This window comes from Neovison vison, chromosome 2 (assembly GCF_020171115.1).
Source record: "Neovison vison isolate M4711 chromosome 2, ASM_NN_V1, whole genome shotgun sequence".
Taxonomy (NCBI): Eukaryota; Metazoa; Chordata; class Mammalia; order Carnivora; family Mustelidae; genus Neogale; species Neogale vison.
In genome coordinates, this window is record NC_058092.1 from 214,114,645 (window position 1) to 214,138,977 (window position 24,333).

At 47.0% G+C, this 24,333-nt stretch overlaps 1 protein-coding gene across 4 annotated transcripts in view; it reads left to right on the top strand.

The window, feature by feature from the left end:
- The window catches only part of GBF1 (golgi brefeldin A resistant guanine nucleotide exchange factor 1), a 126,989-nt gene extending 103,025 nt beyond the window's left edge, over window positions 1-23,964 (top strand). The window contains exons 9-40 of one of the 4 annotated variants that reach the window (XM_044240374.1): window positions 2,201-2,348; window positions 2,665-2,888; window positions 3,418-3,586; window positions 4,012-4,223; window positions 4,561-4,659; window positions 5,231-5,425; window positions 5,651-5,840; window positions 6,749-6,889; window positions 7,246-7,334; window positions 8,732-8,934; window positions 9,397-9,520; window positions 9,771-9,896; window positions 10,165-10,247; window positions 11,350-11,586; window positions 11,872-11,965; window positions 12,335-12,511; window positions 12,860-12,924; window positions 13,320-13,443; window positions 13,655-13,726; window positions 13,870-13,964; window positions 14,220-14,373; window positions 18,440-18,665; window positions 19,183-19,343; window positions 19,476-19,722; window positions 19,847-20,052; window positions 20,922-21,072; window positions 21,179-21,309; window positions 21,508-21,609; window positions 21,886-21,999; window positions 22,151-22,331; window positions 22,495-22,623; window positions 23,113-23,964. In XM_044240374.1, coding sequence (XP_044096309.1) covers window positions 2,201-2,348; window positions 2,665-2,888; window positions 3,418-3,586; window positions 4,012-4,223; window positions 4,561-4,659; window positions 5,231-5,425; window positions 5,651-5,840; window positions 6,749-6,889; window positions 7,246-7,334; window positions 8,732-8,934; window positions 9,397-9,520; window positions 9,771-9,896; window positions 10,165-10,247; window positions 11,350-11,586; window positions 11,872-11,965; window positions 12,335-12,511; window positions 12,860-12,924; window positions 13,320-13,443; window positions 13,655-13,726; window positions 13,870-13,964; window positions 14,220-14,373; window positions 18,440-18,665; window positions 19,183-19,343; window positions 19,476-19,722; window positions 19,847-20,052; window positions 20,922-21,072; window positions 21,179-21,309; window positions 21,508-21,609; window positions 21,886-21,999; window positions 22,151-22,331; window positions 22,495-22,623; window positions 23,113-23,393 — 4,950 coding nt within the window. In that variant the 3' untranslated portion in view covers window positions 23,394-23,964. The remainder of the gene's footprint in view (window positions 1-2,200; window positions 2,349-2,664; window positions 2,889-3,417; window positions 3,587-4,011; window positions 4,224-4,560; window positions 4,660-5,230; window positions 5,426-5,650; window positions 5,841-6,748; window positions 6,890-7,245; window positions 7,335-8,731; window positions 8,935-9,396; window positions 9,521-9,770; window positions 9,897-10,164; window positions 10,248-11,349; window positions 11,587-11,871; window positions 11,966-12,334; window positions 12,512-12,859; window positions 12,925-13,319; window positions 13,444-13,654; window positions 13,727-13,869; window positions 13,965-14,219; window positions 14,374-18,439; window positions 18,666-19,182; window positions 19,344-19,475; window positions 19,723-19,846; window positions 20,053-20,921; window positions 21,073-21,178; window positions 21,310-21,507; window positions 21,610-21,885; window positions 22,000-22,150; window positions 22,332-22,494; window positions 22,624-23,112) is intronic. The other 3 variants (XM_044240376.1, XM_044240375.1, XM_044240377.1) reach the window with 3 other exon arrangements.
- The last annotated feature ends 369 nt before the right edge of the window (window positions 23,965-24,333 follow it).

Below are 24,333 nucleotides of genomic sequence, written 5' to 3' on the forward strand. Positions count from 1 at the left end.
CAGGTCATTGAATAAAAAGATACTGTGTGTCTCTACACCTAGCCATAGGCCTGCATTCTGTTTGCATGAATTGTGTCAATTTTCATTTGTATGCTTGACTCATCACAAGTTGCATTTCTCTTTAGTAGCTGCCTGGCATTTTGCCATGATTATTAACCTAGGACCTTTCTTTGTAAAGCTTATACGGCCCTTTGGAAATACAGTTATATGGATAAGGTGTTGTAGAGTTCCATGAACACCTACTGCCCCCCCACCTTAGAATCTTAGGACAGGGAGCATAACAGGGAGCAGAGTTATATGGATAAGGTGTTGTAGGGTTCCATGAATACCCACTGCCCAGCCCCGACCTTAGAACTTTAGGACAGGGAGCATAACTGTACTTTGAAGGTTAAGGCATTTGTGAGAACTGGCAGCCTCTCGTCTCCTACTCCAGCCAGGAGGCAGAGAATACTAATTGAAATGATCAGGTTGGAGCGAGCTTTGCTGAGGTTAGAAAAGGAAGCAGGAAGGACTAATCCTAGTGTAGGAAGGTATCTTAGTGAGTGACTGGCTTCTCAGTAGAAGTAGAACCACCTAGAGTCCCTGAAATTGGGAGGCCGCCTAGAGAGAAAAGATAGCTCACAAAAGTGGATCCAGCTATTAGTGCTTTTTGGACCTCAGTAACAATTGCTGATAAAGCCAGGAGGTTCTTGTTTTCTCTTTGGTCTCTTGAGCTTCTTGACCATGTATTTGGCTGACGCTTACTCCCAGAACATTCTTTTTACCATGAACTTGCCACAGATGTGCTTCAGTGGTTACTGGAGAGAGCACCCTGATTCCTGTGTAGCCACAGTGCTCAGAGCACTGGAAGCTTCGTTCTAGGCATTTTACTGTAGGCATTGTGGAGATGGAGGGACAAGAAGCGTAAATCCAGTGTGAGGCTGTTGCTCTGTTAGTAAGAGCTGGGTGCAGGGCTCGACTCTTGGACCTCTTTCTTTTCTGGGTGGAGCTATTGGTAAGGAAGGTAGAATTACTTGGTTTCTAAGCAAAAGATCAGTGGTTACCCATGTTCAGGAGGGCTTGGGGGATGTCAAGGAAGGAGGCCTATTTTCCAAATACTAGAAGGAATTGAACAGGCAAAGGATAGCATGGGTATATTCAGCCTTTAGGAAGAGGCAAGGAGGAAAAATGCTTCTACTCTCTCAGAGACATTCTGATGGTCCCTGGACCATTACTGTTTCCCTGTCCAGGGATGGTCCATCAGTGTAGGAATAGTATGATGTAACTAAAGGGACTGGTTTCAAACCCTAACAGAAGGCATCAGGACCAGGAAAATGAAATGGACCTAAACAAAGTAGCTGTGAGCTTAGAGTGGAGAAAATACATAAAATCTTATATCCCAGAACAGTTCCCACAATGAGTTATAGAGCTTTTCCTTTGTGACTAAAAGGAAGCTATAGGAAAAATGGAAATACAGCAGGAGAGAAGGAAATAGAATAGTGTAAGGGTCCAAGAAATCAGTAGCCTTACTATCTGAAAACATAAAATTGCATTTAGAAAGACCCAACAGTGGGAAGAACAGGTCTCAGTGATGTAGCAAAATTGGGAGCAGTAGAGAGCAGAGCAGCAGCGTGACATGACCCACCATCCTTAACTCCAAGTTGGCTGGGATACCTCTCCTCTTAACTCCAAGGAATGAGCCTTTGACCAATCTGATGCAAAAATTTCAGAGATCCAGGAATATGTATAGGATCTAGGCCCAGTGCACGAAGTAGTGGGAAAGCTGAGTGTGACAGGGAAGTTGTAGGCTGTCATAGTGGGATAAGAACTAGGAGTATGAGGCTGTGCTACTGATAGTTGAACAAAGCCCAGGAATCCAGGACCTGTAGATCTGAAGCTTCAGGCCAAGGAGCCTCTGCCCTCACCTTTTCTGCAAGAGGGTCAGGCACCACCTAAAGGTTTTAGGGTTGCCAGGACTCAGGAAAGAAGAGTAATGTGTAACCAGCCTAAAAGTAGACTGTTTAGGAGGCTCCTAGGCTGACCTGTGAAGTGGAAGATGTAGAAGCCAGATTAGAGGAGTAGGAATGTGTTCTGATGGTCTAGAGTTTTCCTTTGGCACTGATGTGGCATATAGGCTGTTTTCTAGGAATAAAAGAAGGGAGATTGCTAGGGAAAGAATCTTAATTTGAATACCAGTGCTGATGAGGTATGCTATTTCCAGCTGAAAATGAGAGCAGGAGGCATGAGTGATTCATCCAAGTGGAAGAAACAGAAGAGATCCCCACGGCCCCTGCGCCATATGACCAAAGTCACATCAGGTTCAGAGCTGCAAACCCCCAATGGAACCACCTTATCCTCTAATCTCACTGGTGAGTGCCCAGGGTTGCTTCCCCTGATTAGAATAGATAGAAGAAAATGTCCTTCCTCAAAATCAGCCAACTAAAGGGTTTTGGTCTTTCTACTAAGAGCAAAAAGGAAAACTCCAGGTCTGTTCAGACTATGACCATTTAGCAATTCTGCAGTGACTTAAGGTTGTTCTCCTTCCAGAGGGACTCGGACTATATCAGAGACCAGCGTTTATAGAGATTATTATTCAGTCTAGGAAATAGAGCCCCTGGTGCCATGGAGGGTATGTGTTTTGCACAGAGTCTCTCATCTTCAAGCCTAACTTAGTTTGCTTGGCAGGGGGCATGCCGTTCATTGAGGTGCCCACTCCCATCTCCTCTGCAAGTTCAGAAGCTGCTTCAGCCATGGTCAGCCCCTCTACAGACAGTGGCCTGGAGTTCTCCTCCCAGACCACCTCCAAGGAAGATCTTACTGACCTGGAGCAACCTGGCTCTCCAGGATATAACACAGCTACAGAGCCTGGCAGCAGTGACCCAGGGGTTCCTGAGCAGCCTGACCCCCAGGTATGGCTTTGATTTCTAAAGGCCCCCTCTCTAGTCTTTTCCTGTGGGAATTGGCTTGATCCTTTGCATCTTTTGTCCAGGCCTTGGCTCAAAAGAAGGTTGAGGTAGGGGGTTATTTCTTGTTTCCTTGAATCACCTGTGCTATATAGAAAATCCACAGCAAGATTCAATGTGAGAGGTAGCTCGTGGGATTTATGAAGCAATGCATACAGATAGTACTTGGCAAAGGTAAGAGAGATGGCCATAGCTTTGTCTGGTAGGTAATGATCTAAATCCCAGGCCTCTGAGAGCCTCTGTTGCCTCCAGAGTTCTAGTCATTTTAGGTCACTGATGCCCCAGGAGGTGCTTTCTGAGTCTTTCATCATACTCTGCCCGAGCCATCTTTCATTGTGCATTGATTCATAGCCTGTGGAGCCAGCCATACACCTGCAGTCCATTAGAGACACTTGGAGCATAGGCATTTCAGGGGAGTAAGTTCCAGGTTGCTCTTGTTTCATCCCTCTTCCTATCCCGCTGCTACCGGTCATAGCAGGAAGGGGTCCCTGTGGAAAAGGCCCAGTCAGCATCTGTGGAATCCATCCCCGAAGTGTTAGAGGAGTGCACGTCCCCTGCTGACCAGTCTGACTCTGCCTCTGTCCATGACATGGATTACGTCAATCCCCGAGGTGTGCGCTTCACACAGTCCTCCCAGAAGGAAGGTGAGTTCTCTAAGGCAGGCTCTGCCTATTCACCACCTCCATCCTGCCCACTAACTGCCCTCAGTCTAGACCATCTTGGATCCAATGTGTCTTGTGGTCCATTTTCTAGTCAGGAAATGGAATCAAGCCAGAGGACTGTTGGTGTGGATGGAGCGCTTCTCTAACTTACACAGAGAGGGACTTTGGTGGACAGTAGGAAGTGAGAGGAAAGAATAGCTTGAGACTTCTAACAGAAAGTAGGGTCATCAGTTCTGATTGCCTTCAATAAGTGAGAGTAATCTTCTTAACCTCCCCAGAAAAAAACCTTTTTTTTTTTTCCTTGAAGAGACTTACTTACCTGCAATTGCCTTGTATAATGCAGGGCAGGCCAAGCTATCAAGCCAGTTGTTTCTTAGCAATCCCACTTTACTCCTGGCCTTCCTTAGGTACAGCTTTGGTCCCCTATGGTCTTCCCTGCATCCGGGAGCTCTTCCGCTTCCTCATCTCCCTCACCAATCCACACGATCGCCACAATTCAGAGGTTATGATCCACATGGGACTGCATTTGCTGACAGTGGCTCTTGAATCAGCCCCTGTAGCCCAGTGCCAAACCCTCCTGGGCCTCATCAAGGATGAGATGTGCCGCCACTTACTCCAGGTAAGACTGGATTTCTAGAGGGGCTCTGAGTCTCTGGCTGTTTTTCAGGGTCTCTTAAGGACCAGGAGTGTGCAGGGAGGTTTGGCTGATAGGTGCAAAAAGTAGAGGATCCAGGAAATAACCTCCCTCCCCAATTGGCCAGTGGTCATTGTCAAAAGGACGCTACTAGTTCCCTGGGAACTTTGGCAGCCAAAGAGAAATAAGGGAATGACTAGATGTGGAGTTCCCTTAGAGCACAAGACCTTAGTGGCAGCCTCACACAGTTTGCTTTCCTGTTTTTCTCTTGGTTGAGTCATAGGTTCAGAAACCTAATGATTAACCCTACTCTGATCTCCAGCTACTCAGTGTAGAGCGACTCAACCTTTATGCTGCTTCCCTGCGGGTATGCTTCCTGCTCTTTGAAAGCATGAGGGAGCACCTCAAGTTCCAATTGGAGGTGAGTGTATTGAACTTGGAAGAACAAAAAAAAATAGATGTATGGCATCTCCAATGGGGCTAGCTCTGTCATTCTGCAGGGATGGGATTTAGGGGCTCCCGTAATATAGTGCTTTTAGCCTCCGTAGTTTTATTCATTGGCTGGTGTCTTTGGAGGAAAAATTAAAAGAAGCCCAGAGGAAACTGGCTGGCTATAACATGAGAGAAGCAAAATATAGGACAACCTCACTGTGAGTGGGTATGGCTTTTCTGCCTAGCAGTTCTGCAGCATAGGCAAGCAAGTCAGACAGGCTTCGCCACTAAGTTGCAGAAAAGAACTCTGTGAAGTACCAGGTCAGGCTCACAGAGCACAAAGAGGGTTAGTAGGCAACTTGTTTGGATGAGGTATGAGGTAGAGAGCCAGGTCTTCCCCAGTGTGGAGGCCAAAGAGGATAGAATACCTTTAAGGGTCTCTTAATGCATGCCTCCTGGCTGGGCTTCTACTTCTTGTATTTAGTGGTTTACCTGTCTAATTTTTCTCTTCTATCTTGAATTTTTCCCCACCCAAATGGCTATTACTGCATTATTGCCAGATGTACATCAAAAAGCTCATGGAGATCATCACTGTGGAGAACCCCAAAATGCCTTATGAGATGAAAGAGATGGCACTGGAGGCCATTGTGCAGCTCTGGCACATCCCCAGTTTTGTCACTGAGCTCTATATCAACTATGACTGTGACTACTACTGTTCAAACCTCTTTGAAGACCTCACCAAGCTGCTGTCCAAGGTGCTGACCATTATTATTGGCCTCAAGAAAGAAGGCTCTGTTAAGGAAAACTCTCTGGTGGTAGAGAGCATACGATATTCAGGGCGGAAAACACTTGAGAGTTGGGGAACAGGAAGAAGAAAGGCATTTTCTCAGGACAGTGTAGAAGTTAAAAGAGGTTTCAGGGTTTTTGGAAAAGTGTAAAGTATTCTCACCTCAAGTCTCCTGGATCTGTTTACTTTGCAGAATGCCTTCCCTGTGTCTGGTCAGCTCTATACAACACACCTCTTGTCTCTTGATGCCCTGTTGACAGTGATTGACAGCACTGAGGCCCATTGCCAGGCCAAAGTCCTCAACAATCTTACCCAGCAAGAGAAGAAAGAAGCAGCCAAACCTGGCTATGAGGCAGTAGATGGTTCCCGAGAATCCAGCAATAGTGAGAGGCATTTCTTTCTTTGAGGAATTCTAGGATCCTATGCTTATCACTTCTCTGGTCACTGAATCTTCTCTCCATCCTTTATATCACTTCTTCTGGGGGCTCTCCCAATTCTGTGTTTCCAGGGTTTGGTGGTTTGAATCATTGGCCAGGCAGATTAGCAAGATTCATGGACTTGTCCTTTTCTTATCCTCCACACTTTGGCTTTCTTATAGAATTATTATTATTATCATTTAAAGTATAGTTAACGGCACGTGGGTGGCTCTCTTGATTAAGTGTCCGACTCTTGATTTTGGCTCAGGTCGTGATCTCGGGGTCAGGGGATCAAGCCCTGCATTGAGCTCTGCGCTCAGCATGGAGTCTGCTTGTCCCTCTCCCTCTACTACTTCGCCCCCATGCCCCCGCTCATGTGTGCATACACACACTATCTCTCTCTCTCTCTCTTTCTCTAAAATAAATAAATAAAATCTTGAATGAAATAAAGCGTAGTTAAAATACAATGTTACATTAGTTTCAGGTATACAACATAGGGGTAGTATTATTTCTTTATGGGGAGAAAAGAGAACCTAGATTAAAGGATATAGGATTTCTCTTCCAGGCCGTACCTTCCCCCACCCCCAGTATCTGCTTCCACCCTAATTAATCTTCTCTGACATCCCCTTGAGACTGAGGTTGCAGAAGATCAGAGAATGGGACTAGGTAATCTCTGTTAAATTACAGAATCTAATGCTTGACTAATCTGGGACAGTGACTACTTATTTGGGCTTAGGTTTGTTGTCTTCAGGGCTGGTGACCTATGTGGGGCTTTGTGGGACCTACCCAGGTCTCCTTGACCTAGTACACAACTTCTCTTGCAGCTCTGCTTAGTTTCTTACCCCGTCTTCATTTATTTTTTTCTCTCTTACCAGCTGAGAGAGCCGCCAGTGATGGGAAACCTGTAGGCTTAGCCCCAGACATCCCAGGCCTACATCTGCCAGGTGGAGGGCGGCTGCCAGCAGAACACGGGAAACCAGGATGCAGTGATCTGGAGGAAGCTGCTGACTCTGGGGGTGGGTACTGGATGTCCGTGATGCTCAGGCTCCTCAACTGGAGGTTTTGGCGGAGAGCCCAGGGAGAGGGGGGAGGGCACAGATACCCTAAAGCAGTATGTGAGTGAACCTTGGCTGCTCACCCATACCTTCAGAGAGAGAAGGAAATATTTGAGAGGCCAAAGATATTTGAGAGAAAACATTTGGAGCCCTAGAAGATAGGACCTCTAAGAATGTAGAAGACTGATGAGGACAAGAAAATTTTTGAGGCATTTTTCTTCACTAGATAGTATATTGGCAATCTTCCAAAAGCCATTATACTGGTAAAGGAGATCTTACGGGTTTTTCCTTTTCTTCTTCCCATCTCCTATTCCTAGCTGACAAAAAGTTTACCCGGAAGCCACCTCGATTTTCCTGTCTCTTGCCAGATCCACGGGAACTGATTGAAATTAAAAACAAAAAGAAGGTATGTATGGCCATCCCCAGAACTTAGTCTCTGCCTGCCTCTGTCCAGGTGTCTTTTGTAGGGTTTCTGTCCCAGAAGAGAAGGGAGAGTCTAGCAGCTCATTGAGCAGTTTCCCAAGGCTAATCTTTGCATTTTGGGGGACTTCAGCAACCACCCAGTCTCCTTTGAAAGCCTTCCTTTCTAAGCTGTGGAATTAGACATACCCTATTGTGTGCCCCTTGGCAAATTCTGCCCTAGGTGAGAGCCAGTTGTTACTGGTGGTAACAAGAGCCTGGGATGGGGTCATGTGGGTCACTGGAGGTTATTGGTTATCTCAAGCCCTGGGGTAGGTATTGGCAGTGAAATGGAATTGACATTTATCTGGTGCTTTAGTAAAGTTCAAAAAAAAGTGTTTTTAAACACACAAAAAACTTTTATTTAACCCTTTCTTTCTCTTATGGTCAGCCTAAATGACTGGTTTGTGTCCCCTTGATTGTAGAGCTGTGACTAAACAGACAAAAAGTTGAGTTATCATCACAGTTAGTTCACCTTGTCCTTAAAAGCTGGGAAACTGGGGAAGGAAGGGAAATCCAAGCTAGGCTATAAACAGATGCCAGGATGGCTATAAAACTGGGGAGAAGAGGGATCCTTGGGTGGCTCAGTTGGTTAAGCGTCTACCTTCAGCTCAGGTCATGATCCCAGGATCCTAGGATCAAGCCCTGCATTGGACTCCTTTCTCAGTGGGGAACCTGCTTCTCCCTCTGGTGGCTGCTCCCCCTGCTTTTGCTCTCTCTCTCTCTGAAAAATAATTAAATAGAATTTAAAAACAAACAAACAAAAACCTGGAGGGAAGAGACCTTCTCTAGTCTCTCTTCTGCTTTCTCCTGATTTTTAAGTTGGTGGAGAAGGGCTGTCCCTGTGCATCTTGAGAACTCAGAAAATGAGTGAAAAGGAGCTCCTCAGCCAGTTCTTCTTACTTTTTTTTTTTTTTTTAGTTTTTAAGTAGGCTCTATGCCCAGTGTGGGGCTTGAACTCACAACCCTGAGATCAGGAGTTAATATTCTACTGAGTCAGCCAGTTGCCTCTTATGGTGCAGTTTTTAAAAAATTCTGTGTTTTGTTTTTAAGTAATCTCTACACCCAACATGGGGCTCAAACTTACAGCCCTAAGATCAAGAGTCACATATTCTAGTAACTGAGCCAGCGGGGCACCCCGGTTCCTCAGCCAGTTCTAATTAGACACGAAGAATGGGGACAGCTAGTGGGGCTGGTATGATCCAGCCTTAGTTTTGGAGTCACTTAAAACTACATCCTAGGAACCTGTTAGGTGACCAGCTGTGGACTGTGATGGAGTTCAGCCTGGCCTTGTCTGGTTTAGGAGCAGAACAGCTTGTGACACCTCTAGTATTTCTCCTCCAGCTGCTAATCACTGGCACAGAGCAGTTCAACCAGAAACCAAAGAAGGGGATCCAGTTTCTGCAGGAGAAAGGCCTCCTTACCATCCCAATGGACAACTCAGAGGTTGCCCAGTGGCTCCGAGAGAACCCTCGGCTGGACAAGAAAATGATTGGAGAGTTTGTGAGTGACCGCAAAAACATTGACCTGCTGGAGAGCTTTGTGAGGTGAGGAAGTGGCAAGAAGTAGAGGACATAGTTGGTGATCAAAGGGCAAGGCATCCCTCAAAGTAGTCTCAGTCAGTTCCTGCTGGTAACCTAGGTCACACACTCCTCCTCTTCCCATGACTTATGTCTTTTGGACCTGAAAGAGTCTCCAGCAAGATAGCTTTGGGAGCCATTTCATTCTGCACAGAGAGCATTGCAAAGGGATAGAACAGGGTTCCTGAGCACAAGGTAGATTCCAGCGGATGGGGTTTCCAGGCAAGAATGCACAGATGTGGAAAGTACTAAAATTAGGAGTTGTCAGATTCTAGTCTGTTTTAGAGATGACTACAAGATTGTTCCCTTTGCTAGACCCTTCAGCTTTCTCTGTTCCAATATGAGAAGATTAGAGGGACTAGAGCTAATAGGGAGCCCAATGTTTGCGGCTTATGTATCTTTAGCCTCTTTTTCCTTTTTTCTCTCTAGCACCTTCAGCTTTCAGGGTCTACGGCTGGATGAAGCTCTTCGTCTCTACCTGGAAGCCTTCCGCTTACCTGGAGAAGCCCCAGTCATCCAGAGGTTGCTGGAGGCATTCACAGAGCATTGGAGAGTGAGTTGCATGTCAGGGCCTGGAATGGGTTTTTATGGCTTCAGCTGAAGGACCCAGCTGCTGTCTCCTAAAAGGCTGAGAGAAACATCAGCAAACTTCCCATAGAGAGATAAGCTTCTGTTAAGGAGTTGGCAAGAGGTTGGATGCTTTGTGGCTCCTCTTTGTACCCAGCACTGGCCAGTGGGTTGGTAATGAAGGTTTGATTGGCCGGAGAAGGGCATTGATACAGGTGGGGTCTTTGCTTTTTCAGAATTGTAATGGCTCCCCATTTGCCAATAGCGATGCCTGCTTTGCCCTGGCCTATGCCGTCATCTTGCTTAATACTGACCAGCACAACCACAACGTTCGCAAACAGAATGCACCCATGACTCTAGAGGTAAGCTTGGATCCCAGCCAAGGCAGAGAGGGTCCAGTGCAGTTTTGGAGGTATAGCAGGAAGGCCATGGGATTTCCAGTGGGCACAATGGACAGAGTTTGTCCAGGGGAATCAGGGAGGGCTGGCCAATCCAGGAAAAGAACTGGGTTAGGGAGGTGGGCTCTTTCACTTACTGTTTCCTAAGTCCTATCTACTACAGACCCAGGAGTTCCTTAGGTGGGGCTTCAGCATTGACATATGGGGGAAAAGCTTGTTGGCCTGTCTCTAGGAGTTTCGCAAAAACCTAAAAGGTGTGAATGGAGGCAAGGACTTTGAGCAAGACATCCTGGAGGACATGTACCATGCCATCAAGTGAGTATTTGTGGAGAATAGTTTGTCTTCTCATTAAGCAGAAGCACACTGCTTCCTTTTCCAGATTTTAGAGTCCCATCAGACTTCAGTGTTTCATCTCCCCTGGATTTAGCCTTGAGACTCAGCTGTGCAGCACCTTTTCCCATTACTTCCTTAAAGAAGCCTGAACAGTACTGGAGCTCCAGTACTCTGAGCCAGGATCTAAACTGCCCCTGCTAAGTAGAATATCATGGGCCCAGGGCACCTGGGTGGCTCAGTGGGTTAAGCCGCTGCCTTCGGCTCAGGTCATGATCTCAGAGTCCTGGGATCGAGTCCCGCATCGGGCTCTCTGCTCGGCGGGGAGCCTACTTCCCTCTCTCTCTCTCTGCCTGCCTCTCTGTCTACTTGTGATTTCTCTCAGTCAAATAAATAAATAAATAAATAAATAAATAAATAAATCTAAAAAAAAATTTTTAAAAAAGAATATCATGGGCCCATTTCCTGAACCCAAAGCAGCTGGGTTTTCCTGTCTAGCTCACAAAATGCATTCTGAAGCTGGTAGAGAACACAAAATGGGCACTGGAGGGTGAGGTTTGGGTCAGATCAGAGATGGGACACTTAGTTTTTTATTATAAATCAGAAAAAGTAGAGAGAAATGTTCATCCTCTCATACCCAGAAAGAATGGAGCTCTCACTACAGAACTAAAGGCCCCAGCTAAAGACAGGGCTTTGGCATTATGGGGGGTTCTGGGTGCTTCCTTTTTTTCTCCCTGTACCCACTAGTGGGTGGGAAGCAGATCACTGAACTGCACTTATGGTGACCTCTCATTGATGGACTGTGCCAGTATGGGCAAAACCTGTTGTCCTAGGGGTGCCTGGGTGGCTCAGTGGGTTAAAGCCTCTGCCTTCAGCTCAAGTCATGATCCCAGGGTCCTGGGATCGAGCCCCATATTGGGCTCTCTGCTCAGCGGGGAGCCTGCTTTCCCTCTCTCTGCCTACTTGTGATCTCTGTCAAATAAATAAATAAAATCTTTAAAAAAAAAACAAAAACAAAACCTGTTGTGGTTTTGGAACCAGTGAGGTTCACAGCAGTGTACCTACTCTTTCCTTTACCTCCTAACAGGAATGAGGAAATTGTGATGCCTGAAGAGCAGACAGGCTTGGTTCGGGAGAACTATGTGTGGAATGTGCTGCTTCATCGAGGTGCCACCCCAGAGGGCATATTCCTTCGTGTGCCTGCTGGCAGCTATGATCTTGACCTCTTCACCATGACATGGGGCCCCACTATTGCTGCCCTTTCTTATGTCTTTGACAAAAGCCTTGAAGAGACAATCATCCAGAAAGCCATCTCAGGCTTCAGGTAGCCCAGCTGTGGCCTTGGTCTTGACCTCCTCTCACCTCTCTGGGAAAACATGGTTGCCTCCATGCCTTTCTGATTCCTACTCATATTTTTATTAGAATGGGTTTTCTCTGAGTTTTTGAAAGGAGACTGAAGTTTGGGAAGGCTCAGTCTTAAACAGATTGAAGAGTAAAAGGTTTCTTCTTGGGACTGATCGGGGAAGAATCCTAAGTAAGCTTCCTCAGGGACTTGGAAGGACTACCTAGCCTTCCAGTGACTCACTCTTTCTGGAATGTGACATTACAGGAAGTGCGCCATGATCTCCGCCCACTATGGCCTCAGCGATGTGTTTGACAATCTCATCATATCTCTGTGCAAATTCACAGCTCTTAGCAGTGAGGTGAGCAGGGGCAAGAACCGTTTACTTAGAGTTCCAAAGGAGGTCCTCTCTTTTAGCCATAAATCCATCCTTATCTGTAGAACTGCTTTCCCTCGGCATATTCATTTACTCCCCCTAGACTACACTAGCACTTGGGCCATTTTTGTTTCATACCCCCTAGAATGAGACTAGTGTCACCTCATGCAAGTGGGATGGGAGAGGAGATACATCAATGGGGAAGGCCTTAACCAGGTTAGTCTTTCCCACCAGTATTGGGGGGGTAGTGAACCATAGCAAGCAGGACTTTCAGGGAACTATAGGTAAAGGCCTAAGAGATCTCCTTTCCAGACATTTGCCAGACCCTAAGCCTTTTCTCATCTTCCTTTTCAGTCTATTGAGAACCTGCCCAGTGTGTTTGGAAGCAACCCCAAAGCCCACATTGCAGCCAAGACAGTATTCCATTTGGCCCATCGTCATGGTGACATCCTGCGGGAGGGCTGGAAGAATATCATGGAGGCCATGCTGCAGCTCTTCCGAGCTCAACTGCTGCCCAAAGCTATGGTGGAGGTAATCTTATAGGGGATTAGTGGGCAATAACAAGGCAAAAACTCATAAACTATGTGCTCTCTGGGTATGGAACTGGTTGAGACCAGCACTAGGCCCAATGACTGCTGAAACTTAACCAGTGACTTACTGAAACTTAAGGAACACCTTAAATGTAAGACCACAGACTTTGGGTGAGGGGATAGCTGTAAAAGAAAGCTGATATAAGCCATTGCCAGTCACCAGCTGTAGGCAGCCCAGTTAGGAGTGTAGGACACTGAGCTACAGGAAGAAAGCCAGAGAATTTTTCATGAACAAGCAGGAAATGCAAAGGGCATGTGGAAAGAAATTATTCTTGACCTGATTTTCCAGGTAGAAGATTTTGTAGATCCCAATGGCAAGATCTCACTACAGAGGGAGGAGACACCATCAAATCGGTAAGGGCAGATCAGAGGCTGAAAGCTTGGAGAGGGAGGGTCAGAACTATGGAGCTCAATCTCACGAAACAAACTGTGGGTTGCTGGGGGGAGGGGGGTTGGGAGAAGGGGGGTAGGGTTATGGACATTGGGGAGGGTATGTGCTTTTGGGTAAATTGGAAGGGGAGGTGAACCATGAGAGACTACGGACTCTGAAAAACAATCTGAGGGGTTTGAAGTGGCGGGGGGGGTGGGAGGTTGGGGTACCAGGTGGTGGGTATTGTAGAGGGCACGGCTTGCATGGAGCACTGGGTGTGGTGAAAAAATAATGAATACTGTTTTTCTGAAAAATAAATAAATTGGAAAAAAAAAAAAAAGAACTATGGAGCTCACCAGGGTTTGAACTTTTTCTGCAGAGGAGAGTCGACAGTTCTAAGCTTTGTGAGTTGGCTGACACTAAGTGGTACTGAGCAGTCTAGTGTGCGGGGCCCATCCACTGAGAACCAAGAGGCCAAAAGAGCAGCCTTGGACTGTATCAAGGTAACTGTCTTTGCCTACCCTTGGTAGCCTTGGTAAACAAGCCTAAATCCCTCCCTTCTAGATGGATGCTGCCCTAGAAACTGAAGAGTAGAATTATCGAGGGCTTATGACCGGAGCTGATGGCCTTTTGTCCTCTCTCCCTAGCTCTTGGGAACATTCTCTTCCCTCCAGCCCTTGTCACTGACCCTCCTCCCTCTTGAATCCCCTCTAGCAATGTGACCCAGAAAAGATGATCACAGAAAGCAAGTTCCTTCAGCTGGAGTCCCTACAGGAACTCATGAAGGTACAGGATAAAGAGGGAAGAGGAGGGATGAAAGAGCCGGCTGTGTCTGGGAGGGGAGACGGGGACAATGGTGATTGCCTTAATTTCTGTCAGGGCAGAGCCAGTGGCTGACTTCTGCATGCTTTCCCGCTGTTGTGCTCTAGGCTCTGGTTTCAGTGACACCAGATGAAGAGACATATGATGAGGAGGATGCTGCTTTCTGCCTAGAGATGCTGCTGAGGATTGTGCTGGAGAACAGGTAGAAGGCAATCCTTAGGCAGGCCTCATTCTGGGCTTGTGCCAAAGAGATGGAAGACTGGAGCCATCTTGCTGAGTGGGCTTTAGGAACAAGAAGCACTTGAAGCTATAGGCAGTGGAGAAGCTTGTTCATTATACCTGCCTGCTTAGGGTATAATACTGATGAGCCCTGAAAGGCCTAACCTGGATCAAAGGGAGAGACCTATTGCCCAGTGGCCTGTCCAGCTGAGACTGTCCTCACCCTTATGTTCCTCAGGGACCGTGTGGGCTGTGTGTGGCAGACTGTCCGAGACCATCTATATCACCTGTGTGTCCAGGCACAGGATTTCTGCTTCCTTGTAGAGCGAGCAGTGGTGGGACTGCTGCGCTTGGCCATTCGACTACTCCGAAGAGAAGAGATCAGTGGCCAGGTAAGCAGAGTACAGCCTGGAGAGCAGGAAGTAGGTAGGGGACTAAAGCCACAGTGTCAGTTTTGGGTCTGGCCTGAGACAGAAAGTTCATTTAGTGTCCTATTGCATGAGTCCAGTTACCTACCACAGGGCTAGAGGAATCTAACAGGTGGCATTAGGGATGAGTCTAGAATGGTCTCATGCATGAATCTGGTACTTAGCACCTCTGCAGGCTCCTATGAAGCTGCTCTGTAAGGTTGAATGGCTACTGCCTTGTGGCAGTCTCAGCCCTATATCTGGTTTCCTGGTTCTCATGCTTAGGACCCTCCTGAGATCTCTTGGCTCAGGTATAAAAGACAGTTAGCATAGAACTAATAAGTGAGTTCAGCAAGGTCACAGGATATAAGATTAACACAAAATTTAATCACATAGGAGAGGTGGGTGGCGGAATAGGTTGAATGGGTGGTAGGCACTATGGAGGGCACTTGCTGCGATAAGCAGAGTGTTACATGTAAGTGATGCATCACTAAGATTCAAATACTACACTATATGGTAACTAACTTGAATTTAAATTTTTAAAAAAGTACATGAGTCTTTATATAACAATTAAGTAAATTCTAGGCAATCTTAGAGGCCTAATATCTAAAGAAAAATCACAGTTCCAGATACTAACAGTAAATGTATAGAAAATGAAACCAACAACACAATATCATTTACACATGCTGCAAATGAAATGAAATACTGAAATACCTAGCAAACATTTATAGCATCTCTCTGCTAAAGATTACAAAATGCTAATGAAAGATATCAAGACATAAATAAATGAAGAGGCATACTGTGTTCATGGATTGGAAGACTCAACATAGTTGAAGATGTCAGTTCTCCCCCAAATTCATGTATAAGTTTAATGCAACTCCCATGAAAATCCCAGCAAGGTTTTTTGTAGACCTAAGCTTATTTTAAAATTTAGATTGAAAAGCATAGGCCCTAGAATGGCCAAACATTTGAGAAAGAAAAATATGGGAGAAATCACTCCATCTGCTACTAAGGCTTCCTATATAGCTGCAGTAATCAAGACTGTCTGGTATTTGTGGAGAGAAAGACACATAAATCAGTGGAACAGAAGAAAGAATCCAGAAATAGACCCACACAGAGATGCTCAACTAATTTTTGACAAAAGTGCAAAAACAATTAAATGGAGGAAGAATCGCCTCTTCAGTGGCTAGAATAATTGAAATTCATGGGTGGGGAACAAACAATGAACCTTGACCTCAGCAGCAAACCTTATAGAAAAATTAACTCAAAATGACTCATAAATTAATTTTTTTTTAAGATTTTATTTATTTATTTGACAGAGAGAGATCACATGTATGTGGAGAGGCAGGCAGAGAGAGAGAGAGGGAAGCAGGCTCCCTGATGAGCAGAGAGCTCAATGTGGGACTCAATCCCAGGACCCTGAGATCATGACCTGAGCCGAAGGCAACAGCTTAACCCACTGAGCCACCCAGGCACCCCATAAATTAATTTTTAAGTTATTTTTATTAACATAAAATGTATTATTTGCTCCAGTGGTACAGGTCTGTGAATCATCAGGCTTACACATTTCACAGCACTCACCATAGCACATACCCTTCCTAGTGTCTATAACCCAGCCACCCTCTCTCTATCCCCTTGCCCCCAGCAACCCTCTGTCTGTGTAGATCTTTTTTTTTTTTTTAAGATTTATTTATTTATTTATTTGAGAGAGAGCGTGATCATGGGGGAGGGACAGAAGAAGATGGAAAGAGAGACGCTCAAGCAGACTCCCTGCTGAGCAGGGAGCCTGACACAGGGCTGGATCTTCCTGAGATCATGACCTGAGCCAAAATCAAGAGTAGGACACTTAACTGACTGCGCCATATAGGCGCCCCTCAAAATGAATCATAGATTTAAATGTAAAATGTAGAATTATGAAACCTTTAGGAAGAAAGCTAGGAGAACATGTTCAGGAGCTAGAAAAAGAATTATTAGGCTTGACACCAGAAGTGCAGTCCATAAAAGGAAAAATTGGTAAATTGAACTTCATCAATTTTAAGAACTTATACTCTAGGGTGCGTGGCTGGCTCAGTTAGTTAAGCATCCAACTCTCGGTGTTGGCTCCGGTCATGATCTCAGGGTCTTGGGCTTGAGCCCTCCATTGGGCTCCATGGGGAATTTACTTGAGATTCTTTCCCTCTCCCTCTCCCTCTGCCCCTCCCCTGGCTCATGCATGCATGCACACACTCGCTCTCTCTCTCAAATAAGTAAATCTTCAAAAAAAAATAAAACCAAAAACTTGTATTCTTTGGAAGGTCATGTGAAAAGGATGAAAAGATAAGGAGCATATCTTTGCAAACTACACATCTGAAAAAAAACTAATACCTAAAATATAAAAGAACTCAAAATACAACAGTAAGAAAACAATCCAATTAGAAAATGGGCAAAAGATATGAACAGACATTTCACTGAAGAAGATACACAGATGGCAAATAAGCACACGAAAATATTTTAGTGATGTTCAGCATCATTAGCCAGCAGGGAAAGGAAATTGAAATCATGATGAGATATCACTAACTACCTGTCAGAATGACTAAAGTAAAAAATAGTGCTAATACCAAACACTGGCAAGGATAACATTTCTGGATACTAACAGTAAACATATAGAAAAGGAAACCAATAACACAATATCATTTACATTTGCTTCAGTGAAATGAAATGTTGAGTGGGAATGTAAAATGGTACAGCTCCTCTGTTAGCAGTTTCCTAATAGAACTAAACATGCAGTTATTCACACAATCCAGCAGTCGTACTTTTGGGCATTTATCTCAGAGATATTAAAGCTTACCTTCTCATAAAAACCTATTCATGAATGTTCATAGAAGCTTTTTTTGTGATAACCCAAAACTGGAATCAGCCCAGATGATTCTCAGCAGGTAACTAGTTAAACTGTGGCACATACATACTGTGGAGTTCTGTTCAGCAATCAAAGCAACAGACTGTTGATAACAACTTGGAGGAACCTCCAAGGAATTACGCTGAGTGAAAAAAAGCCAATCCCAAAAAGCTGCATATTATGTAATTCCATTTATATCTAACAAGTTTGAAATGACAGAATTTTAAAAGTAATGGACAGACTGCCAAAGGTTAAGATTGGGGACAAGAAGAGGCAGGAAGGTATGTTTTTAAAAGGTCAACGTGAAGAATCCTATGGTGGTGCAACTATTCAACATACTGACTTGTGAAGGATACACAAACCTAAAATTAGGTGATTAAATTATGTAGAACTTAATACACGCATGCATACACAGATGAGTAAAGTAAAACTGGGAAACCTGAGTAAGATCAGTGAATTGTATTGATGTCAGTATCACTTACCATTTACTATAGTTTTATATAATGCTACCATTTGGTGTAAATGGGGCAAAGCATACAAAGGATCTCTTTGTATTGTTTCTTTTTTTTTTATTTTTAAGATTTATTTATTTGGGGAGAGAGCATGTGTGTGGACAGGAGTGCGGAGAGGGACAGAGGGCAAGGAGAGAGAGGATCTCAAGGAGACTCCCCACTGAGTGCAAAGCCCACAATGTGGGGCTCAATCCCACAACCATGAGATAATGACCTGAGCCAAAATGAAGAGTTGAACCTCTGTATTACTTACATTTTATTGTATTATTTTTTACAACTACATATGAATCTATAGCTCAATAAAAATTTTAATTAAAAAAAAACTGAAGAAGGGGCACCTGGATGACTCAGTTGGTTAAGGGTCTGCCTTCGACTCAGGTTATGATCCCAGGATCCTAGGATTGAGTCCTGCATTGGGCTCCCTGCTCAGCAGGGAGCCAGCTTCTCCCTCTGTCCCTCCCCCAACTCATGGGCGCTCACTCGCTCACTGTCTCTTGGGGAAAAAAAAAATCTTAAAAAAAAAAACAACCTGAAGAAAAGACCAGCAGCAGTACTCTTAGGTGGGTTCTAACCAAACCATCCTCACTGACCTAAGGAAACTAGTAAGGAAGAGTCTAGACAAGAAGCTGTGTGCTCACTTACTGCTCCCCACCCACACACCCAGGTGCTGCTCTCCCTGCGCATTTTGCTGCTAATGAAGCCCAGCGTGCTGTCCCGAGTCAGTCACCAGGTAGCCTATGGGCTCCATGAACTTCTTAAGACCAACGCAGCCAACATCCACTCAGGTGATGACTGGGCCACCCTCTTCACACTGCTGGAATGTATTGGCTCAGGTGTAAAGCCGCCAGCTGCCCTGCAGGCCACAGCCAGGGCTGATGGACCTGATGCTGGTAAGCCGTTTCCCAGGGAGACCCTCATTAGCAGATAAACAGTTATGGCCCCAGAGGTTGAGGCAAGAAAACAAAATAATAGGGTTTTTGTATTAGCAGATTGAACACCCTTGACTGCCACCATCTGCTTCCAGAGCTTCCTATATCCACTGACATTTCCCCAGCACTCATGGGTTAAACAGCATGAAGGCTAGTAGGCAACAGAGATGTCTATGACACTAGGCTTCCTACTGTCCTGAGGACTATTTTCTCGGAAACTATGTCCTCACCATCACCCCCATCCCCGAACAGCTGCTACTAGATGCCATCAGGAGCCCAAATTAGCCTGTTGCCCCATTTGGTCAAGAGACAATCTGTCCAGACCATCCTTCAGCCCCTTGGTGACAGGGCTGAAACTAAGCTGGACCAAGAGAGAGGAGAGGCCAGGCTTCAGCACCTACTTCTTAGAACTAAAATCATCCTTCATCCCAGTGTAGCCATTTCCACCCTGACTCTGCCCTTTTCCCTGCTGACTCAGGGGCCCAATCAGACAGCGAACTCCCATCCTACCATCAGAATGATGTGAGCCTGGACCGAGGATACACTTCTGATTCAGAGGTCTACGCTGACCATTGCAGGCCTGGCAAGATCCACCGATCAGCCACAGATGCTGATGTGGTAAACAGCGGCTGGTTAGTGGTGAGTGAGCATATGGGCAGTGGGTGAGTCTTCCCTCCTTGGCCTGGGGGGAAGATTCCTGGTCCTCCAGAGGGCATCTGAGGGAAGATCAGGCTCAAGCCTGGGTTCCCAGCAACTCTGTGTACTTTACAGGTGGGGAAGGATGACATCGATAACTCCAAGCCAGGTCCTGGGCCCAGCCGACTAGGCCCTTCACCCCTGGTCAATCAGTACAGCCTAACAGTGGGGCTGGACCTCGGGCCACATGACACTAAGTCCCTGCTTAAATGTGTAGAATCTCTGTCCTTCATCGTGCGTGATGCTGCCCACATTACACCTGACAACTTTGAGCTCTGCGTCAAGACTCTCCGCATCTTTGTGGAGGCCAGTCTGAATGGCGGTGGGTTACCCAGTGAAGGGGCAGCTGGGGGGTAGCCATGTGAATATATGGGGGAAAGGGAGGAAGAGGTAGGCCCTCTGTGTCCGTGGATATAGAAGTGTGACCTGGGTCTGGCTTTGCTCAGGGTGCAAGTCCCAGGAGAAACGTGGCAAGAGTCACAAGTATGATAACAAAGGAAACCGCTTCAAGAAGAAATCCAAGGAAGGCTCAGTGCTTCGACGGCCTCGAACCTCCAGCCAGCATGCCACTCGGGGTGGGCACAGTGACGATGATGAGGATGAAGGTGTGCCTGCTAGCTACCACACGGTGTCTTTACAGGTCAGTCAGGACGTAAGTATGGCATCCTTTACTTCCTCTCCTCTCCCTGCCCCTGATGTTGGGAGTGTGGGCAGGGCCAGAGACAGCCAGGGCTGAGAGGAAGGGCCTATGTTTTCCAACCCAGGCCCTCGGCCACCACTTCCAAATTGTTCCCCTGTCCAAAACCACTGTAAATCTCTGCTTAATATTCGAGGTTTATGTTTTGAATAAGTAATACATGTACGTGGTGCAAAGTACAGAAGTACAAAAGGGTAAACGGATAAAAGTAAGTCCTGTTCCATTCCTGACCCCAGCTGCTAAGTTACCCTCCCCAGAGGTAGACGTTGCCACTAGTTTCTTGTCTATCCTTCCAGAATTATTCTTTGTCTGTTCAAGGCACATAAAATTTATTTTACGAGCGGACTTTATATCACTAAATAAATGGAGAACTAATTGCCTTAAATAGAATAACCTTAGAAAAATGATGAAAACAAAAAATTACTGAGGTTGACTGGACACTATTGCCCACCACAGCCTCTGAGCCTGAGGTTTGCTTTCTGGTTTTAAAATGAAATTAACAAGGTGAGGCTTTATCTGTCATCAGGAGGTATGAGAGAGAATTAAGAAGAAAGTACCTTTTTCACCATGTAACTCATTGTTGTTAAACACTCATTCCACATACTTCTGACATCTCCACTGTAATACCCAACTTTGGGAAACACTGGCTAGCAGGGGACAACCAGCTCATGAAGTTGTGGAGAAAAGAAGGGTGAGGGGTGGAGTATGGTATGATTGGTGTGACTGGGACTAGGGACTCCTTTGAGGACTCAGTCAGGGACATTGTTGAGAGGGGCATCACCTAGACCTTACCCCAACTCACCCTGCCCCTCCTGTGACTCCAGTTGTTAGACCTGATGCACACCCTGCACACTCGAGCGGCCTCCATCTACAGCTCTTGGGCGGAGGAGCAGCGCCACCTAGAGACAGGTGGCCGGAAGATCGAAGCGGATTCACGCACCCTCTGGGCCCACTGCTGGTGCCCGTTACTGCAGGGTAAACCTCAGGGGAGCAGGCAGGGCAGGGGCAGAGGCGGAGCTGGAACTTGGGGAGTACCAGGACCAGGATGCCTGAAGGATCCTGAGCCTCTTCTCACTCTCAGGCATCGCCTGCCTGTGCTGTGATGCCCGGCGCCAGGTACGGATGCAGGCACTGACCTATCTGCAGCGAGCCCTGCTGGTACATGATCTGCAAAAGCTAGATGCCCTGGAGTGGGAGTCCTGTTTTAACAAGGTGGGACTTTCCTCTAGTCTTAAAGCTCATATCCTTAAGACAGGGAGAACTGGGCAGCCTGAAAAACCCCTAATGTCAGTCCTCAGTCTGCATCCTGCCTTTCCTTCTGCTCTGTGCTTATCCATCCCAGCCCCTGGCTTTCTTGGAGTAAGGCTGCCAACTGACCTGTTAGGGACACGTTGGCTCTTTACCTACCAGGTGCTGTTTCCTCTGCTGACCAAGCTCTTGGAGAATATCAGCCCTGCAGATGTGGGCGGGATGGAGGAGACTCGGATGAGGGCTTCCACACTGCTGTCTAAGGTACTGCTCACCGCCCTCCCCACCCACTCTCCCCACATCTGCCTTTATGCGAGGAGGAAAGCCAGGGCTTCGGCTGGGCGCTAGAAATGCAATGTGGGGGCTCGGGACCCTCGGCTGTGGAGACTCATCAGGACCCAGGGACCTGGGAGGATAGTGGCATTCAGAGGAATCTCTGATTTAGAATTCCCATGCAAGACAGGGCAGGCTTGCCTCCCAGCCTTACAGAGGGATGTAGATAGCTCCAACACTTCATTAAAAGGGGCTGGCGGGCCTTAGGTCTTCCTGCAGCACCTGTCTCCACTGCTGTCACTCTCTACTTTTGCGGCGCTCTGGCTGACCATTCTGGACTTCATGGACAAGTATATGCACGCAGGCTCCAGTGACTTACTGGTATGTTCTACCTCAACCCAACTCCCACTGCCTGCTTCCTCTCCCACCTGCAGGAGACACCATGCTGTTTTCCCCTTGGGGGCTGCCTCCTCTTTACCATATCCCCCGCAATGCCCGCTTTCCTCTTTACATGGTCCTACTGTCGCCACAGTCAGAGGCCATCCCTGAGTCTCTGAAGAACATGCTTCTGGTGATGGACACAGCAGAGATTTTCCACAATGCTGATGCCCGAGGAGGCAGCCCCTCAGCCCTCTGGGAGATCACCTGGGAGCGCATTGACTGTTTTCTGCCCCACCTACGAGACGAGCTCTTCAAGCAGACTGTCATCCAGGGTAGGGGGCTTAGTTCAGCTTTGTCAAAAGAGTCCTCATTATAGAGTCTGGAGCTAATAATTAGTTCTCTGTAATCTTATCAGTGGGAAGACTGGTGGGTAGCCAGGGCTGTGCTTGAAAGAAAACACTAAGAGCTGCCATCTGGTTGTTCTGCCTTCCCCAGACCCCATGCCCATGGAGCCACATGCCCAAAAACCTCTGGCCTCAGCCCACATGACTCCTGCTGCTGGGGACACAAGGACACCTGGCCATCCACCTCCCCCAGAGATGCCTTCCGAGCTGGGGGCCTGTGGTGAGTCCTTTTGAGTTAGCCTTCTGGGTGTTGAGCAGGAAGTAGGAAGCCTAAGACAAGGCCCACGGTAGTTTGGGATTACTGCTGAGCATGGGCTGTGAGCCAGGGGAAGGAGGGACCCAGAGTGTTTCTGTAGCCTGCTCTTCCTGTGGGAGGTAGCAGGACCAAGTAAGTGATGATGAGCTACCTGCTTGAGATTTTCGGGCTTGGAAGGAGAAGGCTGGATCAGGAACTTGGAATAAATATGCAGAGTTTGCCCTTTGGGGATTCTGGTAAAGATCAGATCAGAACTTACCTGACTGAAGGTACAGCAAAGGAGGTAGAAGGTAGATAAAAGATAACTGGATATTGAATAAGTTTCAAAGGCAGATTCCCAACTGCTTAGCCTGTTAGGGGTCATTTTGTTCACAGGAATGGGGAGAAGCAGAGGTTAGGTAAACCAGCTGCGGAATGTGAAGGAGTCTGACCAGTCCCTTGCTCTCCCTATAGACTTCGAGAAGCCTGAGAGCCCTCGTCCGGCCAACAGCAGCTCCCCCGGATCACCAGTGGCATCTACCCCCAGCAGACTGAGCCCTACTCCAGATGGGCCTCCTCCCCTGGCTCAGCCCCCACTGATCCTGCAGCCCTTGGCCTCCCCGCTGCAGGTGGGCGTACCACCCATGGCCCTGCCCATCATCCTCAACCCTGCCCTCATTGAGGCCACCTCACCAGTGCCCCTCCTGGCCACACCCCGCCCCACAGACCCCATGCCCACCTCCGAGGTCAACTAAGGCAGGCCCCTCAGAGATCAGGACCAGTCCTTCCTACCAGACTGTCCTCAGCCACCCTTCCAGCTGTCCCCAGGGCACAAACTTTTCAGGCCCAGCCTGAGCTGCTGTCACTGCTACTTGGAGGGAACCTGAAAAAGAAAAGTTTTATAGCCCCCCTCCTAGGACCCACAATCAGGCTAAGGAACCTTCTTCCTCAGCTCTCCATTCCTGGGGGTCTAACCTGAGAACACATTCAGGTATCACGTGCAACCTGGCAGCCCTGGGAAGGCATCTCTGTGCCAACCCTGTAGTGCCCGTCCTCATGCCCTTCCTGCCCGTGGTCAGGCACTGAGAGCCAAGCCAACCACTCTGCACTTTGTGTCCCTCTCCCATCTCCACTCCCATCAGCGCTGGGCCACCTCCTCCAGTTCTTCCTCTTTTATTAATTAGTCAGTTTGGAAAGTTGATTGGCACCATGGAGGGTTGGCAGGTGGGCTGGACAGAGGGACCACCCACAGGAACATGTACATATGGATAAACAGAACAACAATGGACTTTTTATGATGTAATAAATGTCTTAGTACCAATGTCATTGCCTTACCCTCTGGTTTCCTTCTTGAGCTTATGGACACCATGTTATTGGGATACCCAGATCTTGGCCCTTGCATGAACAGAAGTGAGGCTGAGCCTACCAACAGTCTTGGCCCAGGTCGCCCCAGGCCAGCAGCCAGCCAGACGCCAGTGAGGATTCCTTCACCAGTGCTGTTGCCCCACCGCCACAGCAGTGCAGCCTTGTCACCAGGGATATGCTTGGGGTTTGGGTATTGTCCTCTTCCCTAACTGCTCCAAATTTGACACCTGAGACAGTCTAAACTGGGGTCAAAGCCAAAGGGAAGGTGAACCAGAGTTAATCTGGGGTCAAAGTCAATGCAAAGGTGAATTAGAATGGAGCTTTAGTTAT